This window comes from Lissotriton vulgaris, chromosome 7 (genome assembly GCF_964263255.1).
Source record: "Lissotriton vulgaris chromosome 7, aLisVul1.2, whole genome shotgun sequence".
Taxonomy (NCBI): Eukaryota; Metazoa; Chordata; class Amphibia; order Caudata; family Salamandridae; genus Lissotriton; species Lissotriton vulgaris.
In genome coordinates, this window is record NC_141695.1 from 1,414,941,601 (window position 1) to 1,414,961,259 (window position 19,659).

The following is a 19,659-nucleotide window of genomic DNA, read 5'->3' on the forward strand; positions in this document are numbered from 1 at the left end:
GCAAAAATAGTTAGCATAATTCGTTTATAAATTTGTTGTGGCTCATTGAAGCAGGTGCCTATGTGCATGTATCTTTAGATTTATGCAACCTCTGGTTATTTATTGCATATTCAAAATGATTGTCAGGCGATCAGGTTACCCAGTGACTGCGCTAACTGCTGCACTTGCACAGGACTGTTTTTTAGGCACATGCCTTTGCCCTGCATCGTGCAGTGAGCTATCCTCTGCTTCTCTCGAACCCGGAGTGTCTTCGGTTTGAAGACTGAGCAGGAGTTGCAGACCGGGTGCTGGTCCTTCTGCGCGAACTTGTGGTGGCAGTTTCTGCAGAATTTAAAGGGTGTCTTGTACATCCCTGCGCTCAGGGGGACCCCTGTGTGTGCATTCTCCGAAGGGCGTTTAAGATCTTGAAGTTCTTCCCCTTCTTCGTCGTCTCCTCTCTGGTGTTCTCCTAATCTTCTTAGGTCTTTTCTATGGAAAAGTTGCTGTATTTTCTCCTTTTCTCCTCCAAAACTTCTGGAGCTTCACGCGACGGTCCAGACCCAACGGCAGAAAAAAGAATCTGAAGATGGCGCAAAAGGGTGGGAGCTTCCGCCGGAAGCATGCCGACGTCACCGAAGGTACACCAAATGGTGGGACGTCAGTGCCCACCTGGGCTACGAAAAAAAAAAGAAAAAAGACGATTCCGGACCCAACCACCAGATAGCGGAATATGCACAGCACAGTGAATCCAGAAAGATTCACGCTGCAAACATATGCATATGTGCAGCGCAATGTGTTCAGGAATGTTGTTCAAGGAGCATAAAAATTAAAGTTAGGCATTCATGCTAGGTAAGAGGTGCTCCGGTTTCTCCCTTCAAGGCATGCAAGGCTGAATACATGTACGGGCGGTTTAATCTTCCCACCCCTCTCTTCAAATATAAAGAAATAAAAACAAATTAAGCAGATGCGCTGTTTCAAGTGCTTTCGTAACACTTAGAGTTTCTAATTAAACACATTTATTTTTATTAGAGAAGATTTAAAAAACACAAATAAAAAATGGTGTGTACAAAGACCATGTTTTTTCTTGTTTCGGACAGAAAAGTATTAATGGATCTTGCGTGAAGCAGAGATAGTCTGTGCTTATGAAAGAGAACCAGGGTTCTATTCTCCACTTGACCAAATCATGTGTGACACTGGACAAATGATTTTATTTCTGTGCCCAACACTGTAAATATAAATGTAATACCAGGCCTGGAAAAATGTACCCACCCACTTGCTATGGCGAGTCAGATTTTATCAGGTCTGGAAAGGACATGTGTACTGTTCATTCAGAAAGAGAATGAACAATTGAAAACCCTTTAAATCTAGTTTTTATCCGGACAGATTTGCTGTCTGTTCAAGGATTGAGATCAAATGTCAGTTTGTCTTCTAACTAATTGCTGCTTATCTTATTCTGGAAAATGGTGTTTGCTTTTCTTTCTCTTATTACAGTTTTCTAACAGAATTTAATAGCACAAATATTTTAAAATATATCAGGAATTATGATGCAAACAAAGATTTGAATAGGAGTAAAACAAATCAGAACGCTTTACCTGGTGATGAGCAAATGACAAATATTTGCAGAAACTCCATTTCTAAACATTGCTTTTACACTATATTGTAGTATCAGTAAAACCACTTGTCTGTGGGAGAAGTTGTAGACATTTCAATTGATAATCTGCTAATTGCAACTGAGTGCTACCACTTCATTCTGTAAGAGGGATGGTTGCTAAACATGATTTGAGAAACATTCCTGCCCCAGGTCTGATGACAATACGGTTAATGAACAAAGAGGCAAATCAGCGGTCATGGGAATCCTATAGGTGAATAGATTGGTAATATATATGGAGAAAATGTTAGTCTATTAAATCAAGCAACATTTTTTTGTAAATCAGACCAGCTGAACTTGCCAGTTTGAAGGTGCGCTCATATGTGATAAAGAAGGAATTGGTTGGCACATAATTGAAACCAGTTTACGGGTCAAGAGCGTTATAATTAAGTCAAGTAGATTTTTTAATTTACTAGACCGGAAGGTCCAGTAATTTTATCGGCCTGATTAAGGTTATGCAACTGTGCAGTGTGTGACCCTGTAATGTTCCAGTTACCTACTGTCATCTATGCCCACAAAATAACTTTTTATCCTGGGATCTGCTAGCTGGTCTCAAAAGTCTCTGCAAAACAACGGTTCCATCAATAGCACTTCAAGTTTCAGGTTTTGCCCTACAGTAATCTGTGTAGTTCCTTGGAGGAAGGTCTGCATTTTATCAAATCACCAGGCACTCCCACAACCCCTCAGACAAAGGACGAAATTAAAAAATAAATCAACTTACTGATATAGCGTCTCAAGACATTTTCAATCTGTTTTTGTTGGAATCGCCCTTTAATTACAAGCTGGTTGTTACCATCTATTGAGCCACTAAGAAAGAAAAAAAGGCAAGAGTCAATTAAGATTACTTCACTTCAAATTAAATCTAGGTGCACAACTGACAAACGCATTGTAACATGTGACTGATAGTTAACTGTATATTTTACACAGGTTCCTGTAAGGTCATCCTCTTATCACAAGGTTATGAACAACTGTCCATAGGAATAGAACCAAAAAAATAGAACCACATGATTACAAGGCTGCTAGAAAGCATACATTTGTAGGTTCTGTGCATGCTCTAAAATACAGATGGCTCCATATACGGAGGTAAAGGCCCAAAGGACAGTTGGCAGAGATTACAATCACCTATTTATTGGCAGAATATGAAGAGCAAATAACATGGATGGGTTTTATTGACAAGTGACCTGTTTAGTTTATAATGAGGATTTCCAGTCCAGAAAGGGGCAATAGTTAACGGTCAATCTATGAAAGAGCTAGTGCTGGAAAAGTCTCAACATGTTAAAGTGAAAGCCTAATGGACAGAGTGCTTTAGCCGTCTTCAATAAGAGTGTTCTGCAGATGAGTCGTAATTTATCTTTTATTGTTCTGTTTTGAACATGGTTACTGAATATCGTATTACTCTCTTGTTGGAAAGTCCTTTACCCTCCCCCTCATTTAAGTGGCATATTTCATCTGTTAAGAATGTGATGGAAGGGGAGGAGAGGGAGTGTGGGTTGTTGAAGCAACATGGTCAACAGCCGCGCCTCTGAGGACCTGCCCAAGAGCCCCGCACAAATCCTACATAATCCAGGCCTTAAAGGCATATTTAAAAAAAAAAAAACTTTTGCATTTTATAAGAAATTCATCTAAAATACGGTAAAACAACTCAGACCAGTACACTACAGCATTCGTCAACCAAGTGATATGGATTATAAGAGCACATAAATGTTGCACAAATACATAAGTTACAGTAATGAAGCAGAAGGACAGAGTCTATATCCTGGAATAATTGGATTAGCACTTAGATAATGTGTTAAATATTGCCAATAGTCTTTTGGCCTGGATCGGGCAGGAAGTTCCTCTTCGTATGTTCGTAGCGTGTCCCGACAGTGGGACATATCACTGAGCCATTGCTTAACATTCGGAGCTACTTTACTGTCCCAACACATGGATATTCGCCGTTTGGCGAGCAATAACGCCACCACACAAAATTTGTGTTTTATAGTGCGGACGTCTCCCAAAAGCCCCAGTAGGCACACCGGGATATTGCATTCAAGGGTTATACCCACCATTTCTGTCAATATTGAGGTGACCTGCTCCCAGAATGATCGTACCTTTACGCAGTGCCATGCTAAATGAATGAAATCAGCTTGGTCGAAACCACAACGTTTACAACTCGCTTCTGCGCAAAGCCCATATTTGCACAGCTTTACAGGCGTGTGGTATGCTTGATGTAGATACTTGAAATGCACAAGTCGCAGATTACCGTTAAGTGTTATCTTAATTAAATCACATGTTGTTTGCCAATCTACCTCCGAGAGAGGGTCGTCTAATACCTGTCCATGGCCTTGTGTGTATTGCCATTTATTTCAGTTGCGCTATAGTGTAAAGATGAGACACTAAATGTGTAGTGTTTGGGGAGGACAGTATTAGTTGTAGGGAGTCGAGTTGCGGCGGTTCATCTGAATAGTTGGGGTACAATTGTTTGATCGCCTCTTGTAATCTGTAGTGGGTGAAGCGAAACATAACCGTCTGGTTCTCTACATATGAAAGATCCTGTAGTGTTTTGAATTTCCCATTATTGTATAGGTCTCCTAATGTATCCAGACCGACCCGACGTAATTAGCCCATCCCCACCTCCTCACTTGCGCACACATAGTAAAGAAGAAAATCCGAAACACAGAGTCCCCCTTTGAAGTATGGTAGCATCAGAGTGCATAATTGAATACGTGCCTGCTTGCCTGCCCATATCAGCCTGATCACTACAGAAGATATTCGCTTGAAAACCTCTCTTGGAGGGGGAATGGGAATGCTGAATATGTAAAGGAGTTTAGGTAGGATTACCATTTTGACAATCGCTATACGGTCGGCTAGTGATAGTGGCAGTTGTACCCATCGGTTCACCTTATCCTCTATTGATGACAGCACCCTGCCATAATTGGTCCTAATAACAATTTCTGAGTCTCTGTGATACCATACTCCTAGGTATTTGATGGGATCTTCCTGCCATTCCAGTGGGAATTCAGTGGTGTGAGGCGATTTAGTGTCAGTGAGGGGGATAATAGAAGATTTGTCCCAGTTGATTTGGAGTCCGGATTTCCCTCCGAATTTAATATACTCTCGTAACAAGGGTGCTAAATAGGTCTCTGGGTCTCGAACATATAGCAGCATGTCATCCGCATAGAGCGAAATGTGTAGGGGCCTACTCGGGAATTGCAGCGCAGATGGGTGGTGGTGCTGTCGTACCTTGCATGCGAGTGGTTCTAAAGCTAGGGAAAACAATAAGGGGGATAATGGACAGCCTTGTCTTGTCCCTCGTTCTATCTTTATTGAGTCGGAGACATATCCATTAGCCACCGGTTGTGTGTACAAGAGCTTGACCCACTGGGTGAACATCGGGGTAAAGCCCATCCTATTAAGTACTGTGATGAGGTAAGACCATTCAATGGAATCAAATGCCTTTGCGGGATCTAACATGACTGCCACAGCTTTGGTGCTTGGGATCAAGTAATGGGATAGAGCGAACAATGTGTGAGTATTGTGCGTGGTTGCCCTTGATGGTATAAAACCAGATTGGTCTGGGAGGACCAAATTCGTCATAAGAGGTTGCAATCTCATGGCAAGTATCTTAGCCAGGATCTTAGAGTCCACATTTATGAGCAATAAAGTACTATATGAATCGCAGAGCTCAGGATCTTTAGCTGGCTTTAAGAGTGCGATGACCATTGCTTCTCTCAGGGTTGGTGGGAGTATATTTTTCTCAAAGGCATCCCCGAACATTTCGACTAACCGGGGAGCTAATAGTTCAGTGTATTGTTTGTAAAATTTGCATGTGAACCCATCGGGCCCAGGGGCTTTGCCGTTCGGCAGTGATTTAATTATCTCGGAGACTTCCTCTACAGTTATCAGGAGCGACAAATATGCCCTTTGCGAGTCTGAGAGCCAAGCAATGGCCACGTCTTTGAGATATTTAAATATTTCATCAGATGATGCAGTTGGTTGTGACTTATAAAGCATGCCGTACGTTGTTACAAATCCTTGCAAAATATCAATTGGATCTGTGCAAATAGAGCCAGTTTCATCTCATTTGTAAAACCGCCTGGGATCCGCGCCCTCCACAGATTTTGGCAACTAACACCCTGCCCAGCCTGCCCCCCTCACCTAAGGCTCTAGCTTTGGGGCGCCTATGGATATACTTGATCTCATACTCAGCAAAGGTTTGATATTCTGTAAGCGTCTTCCCTTTCTCTCCTAATATAGATTGGTTTTGGGTTGATTCGTATTGGTGTTCTAGTGATTTCAGTTGTGTCTCACATCGTGCCAACTGTGTCCGAATGTCACGCAGGATCCCCACCGTGGTACTTCTGCAGACCCCTCGTATCGTTGCTTTGAAAGCTTCCCACAGTAGACTTGGGTCTTCTGTCAAGCTTTCATTCAGCTGAAAGTAGTCTTTAATTGCCATGGCTATGGTATCCGAATATATTGAATCCGTAAGGGCAGTAGAATTAAACCTCCAGCTATAGGAAGGTGGCTTGTAATGTGGCATGTTGAGGGTCAGCACGATTGGATTGTGGTCAGATAGGGAACCCAGCCAGTAATCAATTCGGGACCAGCTGTTATGTGCTGCCGATGTGTGTGTTGCTTCGTTAACCCCTGGATGTCTTGCCCTCCATATGTCATGTAGTTGCAAATCAGCCATCACGTCGAGCACTTTAGCGTGCGCTTTTCTGTGCGGCTCAGTCGTCGTCCCTGACCTGTCTGCCTGGTCATTCAAAGCCAGATTTAGATCCCCCCCCCCCCCCCCCCCCCAATATCAGGGTGCAATCTACCTTATCATTTATGTGTTGCCATATTTCGTGATAAAAGTCAGGGGCGTCAGTGTTTGCCCCATATGTGTTCACAATCGTTACCCTGTGTCCCCGAAGCATACCCGTTATTATAACGTAGCTCCCCTGGATGTCAGTTATAGTGTTCTCAATTTTAAAATTCGTGCCTTTCTTTACCAGTATCGAGACTCCTCTAGAATAAGAAAAGTATGTGGAGTTATGAGTGGTTTCTGCCCATTTCCTACCAATACGGGCATGAGTGTGCAGGACTATGTGGGTTTCTTGCAGTAATGCAACATCTATATGCCATCTATCCAAGCAAGCAAAAAGCGGTCTGATTTTCTTCGGATTGGCAAAACCGCGTATGTTCCATGTGAGCATGTTTAAAGTAGGTCTACCCGGTGTGTTTGTCATGGTTGATATAGATAGTGAGTCATAAGTCCGCTGAGATTGTGCATCTAGACCTAGATGTGTGTACATACGAAACGTTCAACGTACAGAAACATTTTATCTTGGGTTTCAGCAATGCCTCTCAAGTGCCATGGTCCAGTAACAAAAACATGCCCCCCCATCCCTCCTCCCCCCACCCACATCAGCAGCCCAATTCTGCAGAAGCCATATCCCCCCCTTAAACTGAAATAAACTCAAACCTTGTGGGGAGTACCCATGTAGGGGTCCGCCTAGGGTGCACAACACCACCCAGTGTATGGATGTGGACAGATCATAGTTAAATCATAGGCAAATAGTTCACAACACATATGAATAATAGCATAAATAGAATTGTTAGCATGCTAACATTATCACCAACCGTTGCATAGAATCAATTGTAGCGGAGTCAAGTGCATAACAGTCACGATTATCGTCACTTCCGCTTGTTTCGAGGCATTTTAAAGCACGCTCTCAAATAGCGATTGTGGTTCTATCAGCGCCACAAAGTGGCAGTGTCCGATGTCTGTCTGTATTACTAGACCTTAATCAATCAGTACAGTGGTCCACCAATATTTATATCATGCCACAATACAACCCTCTGGTATAAATATCTGTGGGCATCATCCTGCCTTAGATCTCTTGTAAAACTGCCAGACACCTCCGAGCAAGTCAGAAGTTAGTCAGGCCCATATAATTTGCACCATTAAGCATAGTGTCCGTACGCATTCTGATGTCAGAGCCTAGTGTCTTTGCATTCTTAAATTTCCTATGAGGAGTGGCATGTTTCACAGGACTAGTGTCATGGCCCAATACACACTACGTTCCTATGCATCAGTGTCACAGTGCAAGTTTATACTAATGAAAAATAGTGAAAATGGAATATGGAAAAAAGGTATGCACCCAGGCATTGTGTCCATTATTGTTCACTGCATAGCTATGCCTAGCACAGTCTAGTGCTCAAAAAACCCTGCATGCCGTTAAGGCAAACCACACCTCTGAAGGAGCAGCTGAGTTCGAGCAGTCTCAATAGAAGTAATATAGACCTACCAGTAGTCCACAATACAGCTTGCATATTTGCTGGCAGTCAAGATGCAGTCGCTTTCATGTTATTGATCGCTTAGTCCGAATCATGCGCCTGATCAGCTTGCTTCTGTTCCTTCCGCTGTGTAGCAATCTTCATGACGAATTCTTGAGGTGCCTTCGGAGTGGGGAGAATAGTCTGTTTGCCATCACAGGTGACTTTCAATCTAGCAGGATATAGCATTGCGTATTCCACCTGCATGCCTCTTAGTTTTGCCTTGACATTTGTAAATTCTTTAAGTGCTTGTTGTACTGCTATAGTATAGTCAGGATAAAACTCCAGCTGGTTACTTTGGTAGGTCACTTGCTTCTTTTCCCTCGCCATACGCAGTATGGGATCGCAATCCCGATAGTTCAATATACAGGCCACTATTGGTCTGGGCGGGGCACCTGGTTGTGGTCTAGGTGCCAGCGATCTGTGTGCACGTTCAACTATAAAAATTGGGGAAAGATGATCTTCTCCAAAGATTACTCGACAGAGTGCCTCCACATACGCTTCCATGCGGCCTCTATTTGTTGATTCAGGAACGCCTGCAATACGGATATTGTTGCGAACGCGATCGTGCCTCCAAATCTTCTGCTTTGTTCTTTATTACTTCCAATACCTTTTCCATTCCACTGCATTTAGAGGTACTTGCTCGTGCTTCATCTTCTAACGCCAACAATCGATTCTCAGCCTCATTCAGACTCTCACCTGGACGGTCCAATTTTGTCGCCATATTGTCCACACGGCACGTGAGGTGATCAAGTTTGCCATTGATATCTTGAAGACTAGATTGGATCGCTTTCAGGATGGATTCCATGCCGTTTTCCGGAGGATTTTCGGCTTCTGTTTCATTATCGGACTGATTCGCTTGGCCCCGCCCGGTTCTCAGCAGCTCAAAAGTCAGCATCGGTTGTTGCTTATCAGGCTTCCCCATCTTGTGCAACTGTGCTTTCCACACAATACTCCAGCAGTGGCGCAGATAGTGTGCAGTCAGAACCACCGTTCGCGAAACTGAATCTCGTGCCCTAGTTACGTGTGATAGGTCGCGTTGCGTTCCCACAAACTCTCAGGGAGGCTTTCTGTGCTGCTGGTGTGGGGGGAGTATTGGGAGGGTTTTCAGAATTACGAACTGATGCCTCAACAGTGTCTCAAAGTCAGTGGCTTACAGGTGGGAAGCAATCCCATTATATAATACTGATGTTGGTGATCAAGGCACTATGTACAAAAGTTGAGGAAGCTGTGGTAGTGTGACGCGATGTTTCATAGCCAAGCCATTTATAGCACGGACCGTGCTGATGTCTGGACGTCTCAATGCAGTGTCTGTCTGTGTGCCGGTCGTATTACTGAAGATCAGGAGTCCAATTCGCTTTCACATGCATTGGGATGACATAGAAAACAAGCGCTGGGATGAGGAGACTAAGGGCTGTGCAGTTGCTGAGTAGTTATTCAAACTTACGCGTTCATAGTGACTTGGCTCAGTGCATTTGCCTTTGCGGGCACTTACCGCCTGTGTTATCTTGTTGGTATGGCAGCCGTTGCATATATGCTCCAATTTAAACGCGCGGTATTTTACATCTAAAATGCACTGGGCGCCGCCATTTTGTTTCGTGCCCCGCGTTGTCAGTTTGCGTGTTATTAAACCTACGGGGAGTTTAGCAAACTTACTGCCGCCTCCTGTAGTCTCCGCGATAGCAGCAGTAAACTGTCTCTTAATTAGGCTTGCCTGCACTAGGCGGTAGCTTTAGAAATCTTCCTGTGCGGAGATTAGCAGGTTTGCTGTGTGGCAGCCGCCATTTTGCCAGTCTCCGAGTACAGCTTTCAGCAGAGTCGATAAGTCTGTTCTCTGCATATCGTCCGTATTTCAATCGTTCACAGCGCACCTCAGTTTCACTGCGCCTTCCGATTTCCGATTCTGTTGCTGGATATGTTGAAGTCGCCCTTATTGCGGTGTAAATATGCGGATCATGGATCTGTCCGGCGGAGCTGCCGCATTAGCAAGCCATCCCGCAGTGCGCCCTCTAGCGCCCCTCGGGGATTACCATCTCCATGCGCCTGTCTCAGTGAGGAGAGGTGATTGAATGGACCGCGTGCTAGGCGCAGCACCTGAAAGCGTTTCCTGCTGGGGGATTCGAAGCAGCAGCGGGCACCATTAGACCAGAGAAGAGTTGAATCCGGCATACCAGCCCTTGGGTGAAGGTAGCTGGAAGGGGGTACTGAGAGTTAATGCTGAGGCCCTAGAGGTATGACTGCTGAACTGACACCCTGCGGGGTCCCGGAGGATTGGGTGCATGGTTGCTGGCTGCCTCCTAAAACAGAGAATTGAGCACCGGCAGTGGAAGACGCAGCCCTATTCAGGGGCCAACACCACAAAGAAAAGCTTGGGACCTTTCCAGGCCTTTAGCGGAGACTGCAGTAGGTGGGCTGTGCGTCCTCCACCCGCCTGAACACAATGGTTTGAATTGTCGCATCTGCAAGGGGCTATAGCACATCTGTGGAAAAGGGCAGCTGCGAATTATAAATGAAAACACACAGCAAAAAGGTACTTTGCTCCCCTTATGGATTCTGGGTCCACTTTGAGGATGGGAGGACATTGATTGCGGGGGTCCCGCTGGGCTGCAATCCCCTGTGGTACCTGCTTGCATTGTTTAGGGACACTGGTTGGTGCTTCCGGACAGTTCTCCTCCCTAGCGGAGTGGGACACAATTGGCTTTGCAGGCCACGGCTAACCTTAAGGGGAAAGAGCTAAAACTCAAGACCGGCAACATGGCAAAGCGATTGACCACTATAAGAAGGCCAAGGGTAGCACTCCCAGACAGACATGTGGGGAACCATGCTGGGACCCCAGCCTTGTGGTGGAAATGGAGGAGCCCAACTTGGGCAGAGTTGATGGCGGCCATTCAAGGGGGGGTGCTAGAGGGTAACAAACTGTCGATTGAGGTCACCCCTCCTCCAGACAGATTTGCTCAAAGTCTCTGAAAAAGTGCATGCAGCAGAGGAGACCATTGGCACCCTCAAGATGGAAGTGGCCTACCTCAAGAAACAAATGCCAAGGGTTGTTGCCAAGAGAGGGGCATAGGAGAGGTGGGGGAAAATGCGGAGGGACACTGCGGACGTAATAATGTCCGGCTTCTGGGTTTCCCAGAGCAAGCAGCGGGGATACAAATTGAGCACTTTATACAACAGGTGCCAGATGTGCTTGAACCTAGGGGCTTGTCCAACGTCTTTATCATACAGGCACATAGGGCACTGGTCCCCGAGACACTGCCTAGAGTGCCCCCCCCCCCCGCCACCACCTGGAGCAGCCCCTGGACGATTATAGCCTGAGTGAGACTGACATCGCACAATTTGAAAATCGTAAGAGCTCTCAGACAAACTTCTTTGACTACCCCGAGGATGTGTGGAGGGGGCTGCGGATGTGGAACAAGATACGTGACATGGTGTGCTCCTAGAGGAGTAGACTATTGATGGGGCACCCCACGCAGTCACTGGAAAGCAGTAGGAACTGATCAGAGGCCCCGCAGATGCGCAGGCCGCACCCAGATTCGGGATCACGGATGATGCTACCATGACTCTGGACTCCACTGACGCTGGGACGGAGTGTGACGTAGTCAGAGAACCCAGGGGCACGTGTGCTTGAAGAGTGAGGTTGTGCATTGAAGAGGGAAAGAGGGGCTAATTGATTACTACGCCCTCAGTGAACGTGGCGGACCTTTCCGAGGGGGTCCTTTAGGCTGGCCCAGAGTCTACCATGGTGGGGACTTGGATCGCCTTGTGCTCGCCTCGGTTTGGGGGCAGAAGGTATACTGTGAAAAGGACTTAACACTGGATCTGTTGATAGCGGATTTGGAGGAGGTAACTGTAGGAAAGTGCCCTTTTGAAATTGTCACCCTCACCTTTTGCCTTGTATCTGATGCAATTTTAACAGAAGTGCACTGAGTTCCTAGTGTCCAGGTCCCAGAGGCCGATTTCTTTGCTTAAAGTGTGCAATTGTTCCTCAATTGGCAAGACCTTTAGCACCCCTGTAAGTCCCTAGTAAGTTGTAGCCCTGATACCTAAAGCATGGGCACTAAAGAGGGTCTCTAAGGGCTGCATGCATTGTGCCACCCTAAGAGCCCCTCACCACACTCCTACAGACTTCCATTGCAGGCTGTGTGAAATGGTGCAGACAAAATTGAAAACATGTCACATCCTGTGAGCAATGCCTGCAGACATTGCATGCAATATATGTAAGTCAACCCTACAGCAGGCCTTACAGCCCTAAGGCAGGGTGCATTATTGTATTGCAATTGCATTAATCTAACACTACCACTGACAAGGCGTCAAATCTCTTTTTCGACAAGACGCATGTTACTCTGAAAGCCATAAAGAATTTGTGATGAATTAGTATAGTGAAATATGAAAGCAATTCGAGTGGTGGATATATTAGTTATTTGCGCTTGCTATCCCTGATGAGGTGTTGAAGCACTTTTTTGGCGAGTAGTACGCTACTCCGGAACACAAAGGATTAGTGGTGAATTAGTATAGGGAAATATGCAAATAATGTGAGTGGCGGACAGGGTTTTCAGTTTTTTTTGGATTGAAAAGGAATAATAGAGGGTTAGAAGAGGGATAGAAGCGGTAAGGGTCTAGAATCTTTTTTATAGTTCATAACAGTAGGAGGGGGTTTGGCTTGAGTACAAGGGAAGTAGATGGGGCAGAGTCAGAGGTAAGGGTTTAGAAAGGCTCGTTTGGGAGACCTGAATAGTAAAAGAGGTATGAGATGATGCAAGGAGGGGTAGAGGAGATATATCCTAGAAAGGGTTATTTGGGGGGTCAATGGTATTGAGTTTGGGATGAATGAGGGTAGAGGATATCTTGAGAGCAGTATAGGGTGAGAAATTGGGTAGTGCACTGAATACGCTAAATTAGAAGAAAAGTAATAACGAATATGCTACTTACCAGTATGCATCTGTTCTTGGCATGTAGGGCTGCTGACATTCATATCTGTGCATAGGTCGCCGCCTAGTGTTGGGTCCGGATGATCGCACATTGTTGTCCTGGAAGTCTCTTCAAAGTATCACGAGATAGGTGGCTCCTCCCCTGGACTACAGTGCGCATGGGCATCGACTCCATCCTCAGATTGTTTTTAGCCATTGTGGCCAGGATGGAGTGAAACTAAGTGAATGATGACCATGCCAGAAGTATGTGAATGCTGCAGCCGCTCCAGGCGCCGGGGAGGAGGGCGGGCGATATGAATGTCAGCAGCCCTACATGCCAAGAACAGATGCATACTGGTAAGTAGCATATTCGGTTCGAGGCATGTGGGCTGCTGAATTCAGGTCTGTGCATAGAATCCATAGCAGTCCCTCCATTAGCGGCGGCCGCCTGTGCCAGCTGCAGCAGTTTGGAAAAGTGTTTTTAGAACAGCCTGCCCTACAGCTGCCTGCTGTTTGGAGTGCACATCCACACAGTAGTGTTTTGTAAATGTGTGTGTGGTAGACCATGTGGCTGCTCTACATATGTCTTCCAAAGGAATATTTCCAAGGAAAGCCATGGAGGCCCCCAACTTTCGGGTGTAGTGGGCCCTGGGTGGAATGGTGAGAGTGCGCTTGGCTTTCTGATAGCAGATCTGAGTACATTTAACGATCCACCTGGCTATACCAGCCTTGGAAATGGGGTTACCTTTGTGTTGTGGCGCAAAGGCAACAAACAGTTGTTTAGTCTTCCTAAAATCTTTGGTCCTATCAATGTAGCACATTAGGGCCCTTTTGACGTCAAGTGTGTGGAGCATTCTCTCCGCAATGGACTCTGGATTTTGGAAGAACACAGGTAGTTCTATAGTCTGGTTGATATGGAACTGAGACACTACCTTAGGAAGGAATTAAGGGTTAGTGCGAAGCACCACCCTGTTAGAATGAATTTGAAGAAATGGCTCTTGGATAGTTAGTGCCTGGAGTTCACTATCTCGCCGTAGCAACGTAATCTCTATACGGAAAGCCACTTTCCATGTCAAGAATTGAATCTCGCAGGAATGCAGTGGTTCAAAAGGAGGACCCATCAGCCTGGTGAGGACCACATTGAGGTTCCACTCTGGAGCTGGTGGTGTACGTGGAGGAATGACACGTTTGAGCCTTCCAGAAAGGCCTTAATGGTATACGAATGGAAGCATAGGCCAGATTACATTTGTACAGATGTAAGAGCTAACAAATGATGTTTTGAATAGATGCATCCAGCGGGGCAATGTTGTGGTCTGCACAATAAATGACAAACCGCTTCCACTTCGCCGCATAGCATGCTCTGGTGGTGGGCTTCCTTGCCTCCCGGATGATGTCCATACAGTCAGGAGGTAAGTTGAGGTAGCCAAACTAAGACTTCAGGAGCCAGATCGCCAGGTTGAGCTGTTGCGGATCTGGATGCTGAATGTCGCCGTGGTTATGCGTCAAGAGCCTGGGTGTGAGGCGCAGCCTTTGATGCGGTACCACGGACAGTTCCAGAAACGTGGTGTACCATGGTTGGCGAGCCCACGTTGGAGCAACCAGGATGAGAGTCATCGAGTGCGGCTTCAGCTTGCGTGCCACCAGCGGTATTAGAGGTGTTGGGGGAAAAGCGTACGCAAATTTACCTGACCAGTTCATCCATATCGCATTGCCTTGCGAATGTGGGTGTGGAAACCTGGCGGCAAAGCTTCGGCATTTTGCGTTCTCCTTTGTGGCGAACAGGTCTATCTCTGGATGACCCCACCTTTGGAAGTACGGGTGGAGTACTGATGGATGTATCTCTCACTCGTGCATTTGGTGGCTGTACCTGCTGAGCAGGTCCGCCATCTGATTGTCCTTGCCCGTGAGGTGTTCTGCCATAAGGAAGATGTTTCTCTGAATGGCCCACTTCCACATGCTCTGAGCCAGATGAGACAACTGTGGAGAGTGTACCTCCCTGCTTCTGAATGTAGTACATGGCCGTCATGTTGTCCGTCCGGATCAACACAACCTTGTTGCACAGATGCACTTTGAAGGCTTTTAGTGCCGTGAAGATCGCCATCAGTTCTAGAACATTGATGTGCATCTTCCTTTGCTGCGGTGTCCATAGGCCCTGCACAGTGTAGTGGAGTACATGAGCTCCCCATCCCTGGAGAGAAGCGTCCGTCGTCAGGATGATCTGTGGCACAGGCTCTTGGAACGGTCGTCCCTTGCAAACGTTTTGTGGATTCCACCAATGCAGAGAGTTGTATGCCTGACCGCTCACCAACACTAGGTCCTTCAACTGTCCGTGGGCCTGAGTCCACTGACGTGCTAAGCACTCCTGAAGCGGACGCATATGTAGTCTCGGGTGCGGGACTATGGAGATGCAGGAGGCCATCATGTCTATCAACTGCATGAACACTCGTGCTGGAAGCGAGTGTTGAGGTCTGAATTTTTGTATCAGCGATTGAATGCTGCTGACGTAGTGTGGCTCACCGGTTAGAGGCGGCAGACCCGAGAGCAGAGGACGGCCCGGGAACAGGGTTCGATTCCCGGCGCGGCAGGTTTCTGGACCAGGGTCAGCAGACTCGATAATTCTCTCGCCTCGGTGCCCACCCCGATCAGCGATCACACTCGGCAAATCTGGGCATTAGCTTGCCTCATCTTCACTAACGGCCCCACCAGACCACCGGGGATGCCTGGTCTCACCCTGGATATACCCATTAAGGGACCATCTCTCAGGGAAGCCAGGAAGGGTTTCGCAGCGGTCGAAGCGCCTTGGGACCCTCCGGGTAAGTAGTGCGCTATATAAATGCCTATACATTTACATTTATACATTTACATTTACCCTCACTGAATTCGGCTGTGCTGTGGCTGCCAGAGTGTTTATTGTCGCACCCAGATACTGCCGTATGTGGGCGGGTTGCAGGTGGGACTTTGGGTAATTCAGTAAGAATCCCAGATCGTGAAGAAGGTGAATGGTGTGGGACATGTGGGCGGCACACTGCTGGGCCGACTTTGCCTGGATGAGCCACTCGTCCAGATAAGGGTAGATGTGAATGTATTGTCTCCTTAGGTGTGCTGCCACCGTCGCCAGGCACTTTCTAAACACCCTGGGTGCCGTGGTGACCCCAAAAGGCAGAACCTTGAACTGGTAATGTTGGTTGTGGATGGTGAACCAGAGGTATTTTTTTGTGTGACGGGTGTAGTGGAATATGAAAATATGCATCCTTTAGATCTAAGGTTGCGAGAAAATCCCCCTGCAATGGTAGGACTTGCGGCAGGGTCAGCATGTGAAAGTGCTCCGATAGGATGTACTGATTGAGGGGTCTGAGGTCCAGTATGGGTTTGAGGGACTCGTCCTTTGGTATTAGGAAGTACAGGGAGTAAACTCCTGTGCCTCTTTCTTGCACAGGCACGAGCCCGATTGCCCCTTTTTGCAGCATGACGAGGACCTCCTGCTGCAATAAGTGCAAGTGCTCGGCGGACTTAGGACGGTGTCATGGGGGTATGTTGGGTGGAGTGGATGTTAACTCCAGACAATAACCGTACTGTATAAGCTGTGTGACCCACCTGTCTGTGGTGATGGACTTCCAGACTGGCAGGAACTGTTGAAGTCTCCCCCCGACAGGTGTGTGGTCGGGGGGCAGTGACAAGGCGTCACTGTTTGTTAGTGGCGGAGGATCTGGAGTTGTTGTTTCCACGACCTCTGCCTGTGGCGCTGTTTCAACGATATCCACCTCGACTTTGTTTGGTGTATGTGGTCTGCGTGTTGCCTTTATAGTACTGTGTAGTTTGGGAGAGCTGGCCTCTGGAAACACCTCTAGTGCGTGAGCGACGAAAATAACCACCCCATAACTGCTGGGACTGTGGTTCTGAAATTCTGGACCCTGCTGTAATATGGTCCCAAGGCCCAAACTTCGCGTCACAAAATATCACCGTACCATGACGAATTTGGTATCGGCAGACCGGTAATGATTAGGACATTACCCCTATGCATTTGCGTCGTGATTGGACGATGCTAACCCCCTTAAATCACGGTTTCCGTTCTGAACCCTCGGACTCCATTTTGTGAACGGCATCCATCTTATGGCTTGCCCTTATATAGTCAATAGATTGAGGTCGTGCCTGATCTAAAAGGACACGTCCACCTTAGCTGACTTCCCCATGACTTGGCCAAACCGACTCCCCTGCCTCCAGCCAAACCTGTTTGGGCAGCACCTCTCCCAGTGGCCGAATGAGATAGCATCAATGCACAACATGCCATAAACCATTCACTACATACAGACTATGTTTTCTACAAACATACACCTGTCCATGTTTATTGTTTATGGCCAGTTTTACGATGAGGAGGTGGCCGATTTTATTGGGGTTTCATCGATATCTGATGGGAGTTCTGGGCCTGGCTGGGTAATCCATCACTAACTGGACATCTAAAATATGGGTTGGCCGACATGACTGTGCTTTTCGCTCTATTATGGAAATATGTATATGACCGTATTGTAAACTGAAGAATTCTTGCCTGCAGCCGTTATTTCTGTATATAAGGAGAAGGCTGGTTCTGTAAAAACGAACAGTCTCCTGAGAACTTACGACCCGTGCTGTTGTAATTCTAGGACGCTTGTTACTTGGTTGCAGCCAATAAAACTAGATCTCTGACTTCACCTAGAAGACTCTTGGTTTCTGTGGTCCGGAACAGGGAGAACTCAGAGGTCTTAGGGTGTTATCCCCTGGCACCACCGGGTTCCTAAAAACCCGGCACCTCAGTTGGCGCCCAACTCGGGGCGGTATCAAGCGGTGACGGTCCAAGCCAGATGTTCGTGAGGAGCTTCGTGTGAAAATTCCAGAGGACGGCCAGCCACTTCAGCGACCCCTGTATGTCGACGTGGTTCCGAAGGTCTTTGCTGCGAGGTTCCCCGCGTCCCGACGGCTACGAAGGACTGCTGCCCTGACTATCGCCCTGTTTTGGACCCAGTGATCCTTGGTAGAGCGAAACGATAGACGAGTCTTCTGGTGACGTCATCGATCTTCAATACTTCAGTTAAGTATAAGTGGAGCGTCTCCCAGTCCTTAGTTTGTTCTTAGTTTTGGTATCCTTGAGATACACTTTGTTTGGAACTTGCAAGCGCCAAAACCGAGGGATTCGTGTATTCACGACAATATCGTAAATTGATAATCCCTTGAAGTTTGAAGCTAGACTAGTGAGCGAAGATGCCTGGTTTTAGCAGACTTGGAAACTTGTTTTGTCTTGGTTGTAGTAAGGACTCCCGATTAGAGGACTCGTGTCCGGTTCCTCCGATTGGAACTCCAACATATGAGTTATATATAAAGCACGGAGTAGGCCCTATCACATATAATGAGGTATGGATAAAGTACACCAGAAAAGATGGTGTTTTAAAATGGCCCCAATATGGTAGTTTTGACGCAGAAATTTTAGATAACCTCGAGGTCAAACTGTTTAAGAAGAAAGCCCGGCCGGCGATGTTTGACTCTTTTCGCTTATGGCGCAAAGAAGCCAAACAGAAAAAAATAAAATTAGCAAAGAAAAATAAAAGAGGTATGTCAATGGTGCAAGCTGCCATTGCATACAGAGATAATGAAGAAGAGCAGAAAAGTGAACAAGTGCTCAGAAGCAAGAAACTAGCAATAGATAAATGCTACCCAATGTTGCCACATGAAGGACAAGGTTCGAAGGGAACATCCGAGAAAGATCCACTAATGTCCCATTTATTGAACTCGCCACCCCCATACACATCGAGTATTACTGAACCCCCGAAGCGTTTTGTCATACCGCGCCCCGGCGCACAAAATGCAGCTCTTGCACAAGCACCAGCTCCTCTTCAGCTGGTTCCTACTTCTCCGGCGCAGCCTTCTCAAGGGCCGCCGCCTTTGCTACATACTCCATCTACTTTTTCTACAACTTTGCCTACTGCTCCAACTATTTACCCTGATACTACTTCTGCCACTGCCTCGACTTCCTCTGCTATCGCATCGACTTACTCTTCTCATCAGCCTGTTTCTACTGGTACATCTGCCTCTCCGCAAGCTTCTCCTTCTGTTCGACAGAGAGTGGCAAGTACTGTCACTGGTCTGTTCTCACCTTTCTTTGGGTCGCCTAAAACGACCCCTAAAACAGGACGTAGACAGTTGCGTAGTCAACTGCCTGATTATGAGGAAAGAGAAGTGCTGAATGAGTTAGCACGCAAATGGGTTACCGACACTGTTAGATACGATGTTCAGTCTGTTATGGAAGTCTTCCGACAATGGGATGCACCCACTCAGAGATATGTATTCGAAGAGATGTGTGTATATCTTTGTGAAGATCTGGAGACGTACGACCCGAAACGCAAAATGAAGGAATTATTCCGTATGAGATTCAAATTCTATGAAGGCATGATTGTAGGTGCCGATGTTGAAAAAGCAATAGACTTGTTATCCTATATAAGTAAAGGAAACGTGTCTAGGTCTCTATATGAGGAGGACATGTCTTGTAGGAAAAAGGCGCGACAGTACCCCATGAGAGAGGTTCCTCCAGTTTGGAGGGAAGGTGATGCGAATGCAAATCCACCCGTTCTGCCGCATTTCCAGCGTGTATTGGTACATGTCCCCTGGAAAAGATCCGAAGTTTTAGCACTCAAGCAGACATTACCTGATCCCCGTAAAAATCCTGCAGGGTATTATAAGAAGTTATCTCAGACTGCCAGCTCATGTATAATGAACTTAGCGGATGTAGACATGTTGTTTGGGAATGTTGTTCCACGGCCCTTGTGGAGTAAGATTCGTCATACAGATCATGAT

The 19,659-nt window shown here is 46.6% G+C and overlaps 1 protein-coding gene across 1 annotated transcript in view; it reads right to left on the bottom strand.

Moving 5' to 3' along the window:
* Positions 1–2,156: 2,156 nt before the first annotated feature.
* Positions 2,157–19,659, bottom strand: part of EIF2S2 (eukaryotic translation initiation factor 2 subunit beta) — a 482,918-nt gene continuing 465,415 nt past the window's right edge. The window contains exon 8 of the mRNA XM_086932192.1: positions 2,157–2,434. Within this exon, the coding sequence (XP_086788318.1) occupies positions 2,311–2,434 (124 nt within the window). The 3' untranslated portion in view covers positions 2,157–2,310. The remainder of the gene's footprint in view (positions 2,435–19,659) is intronic.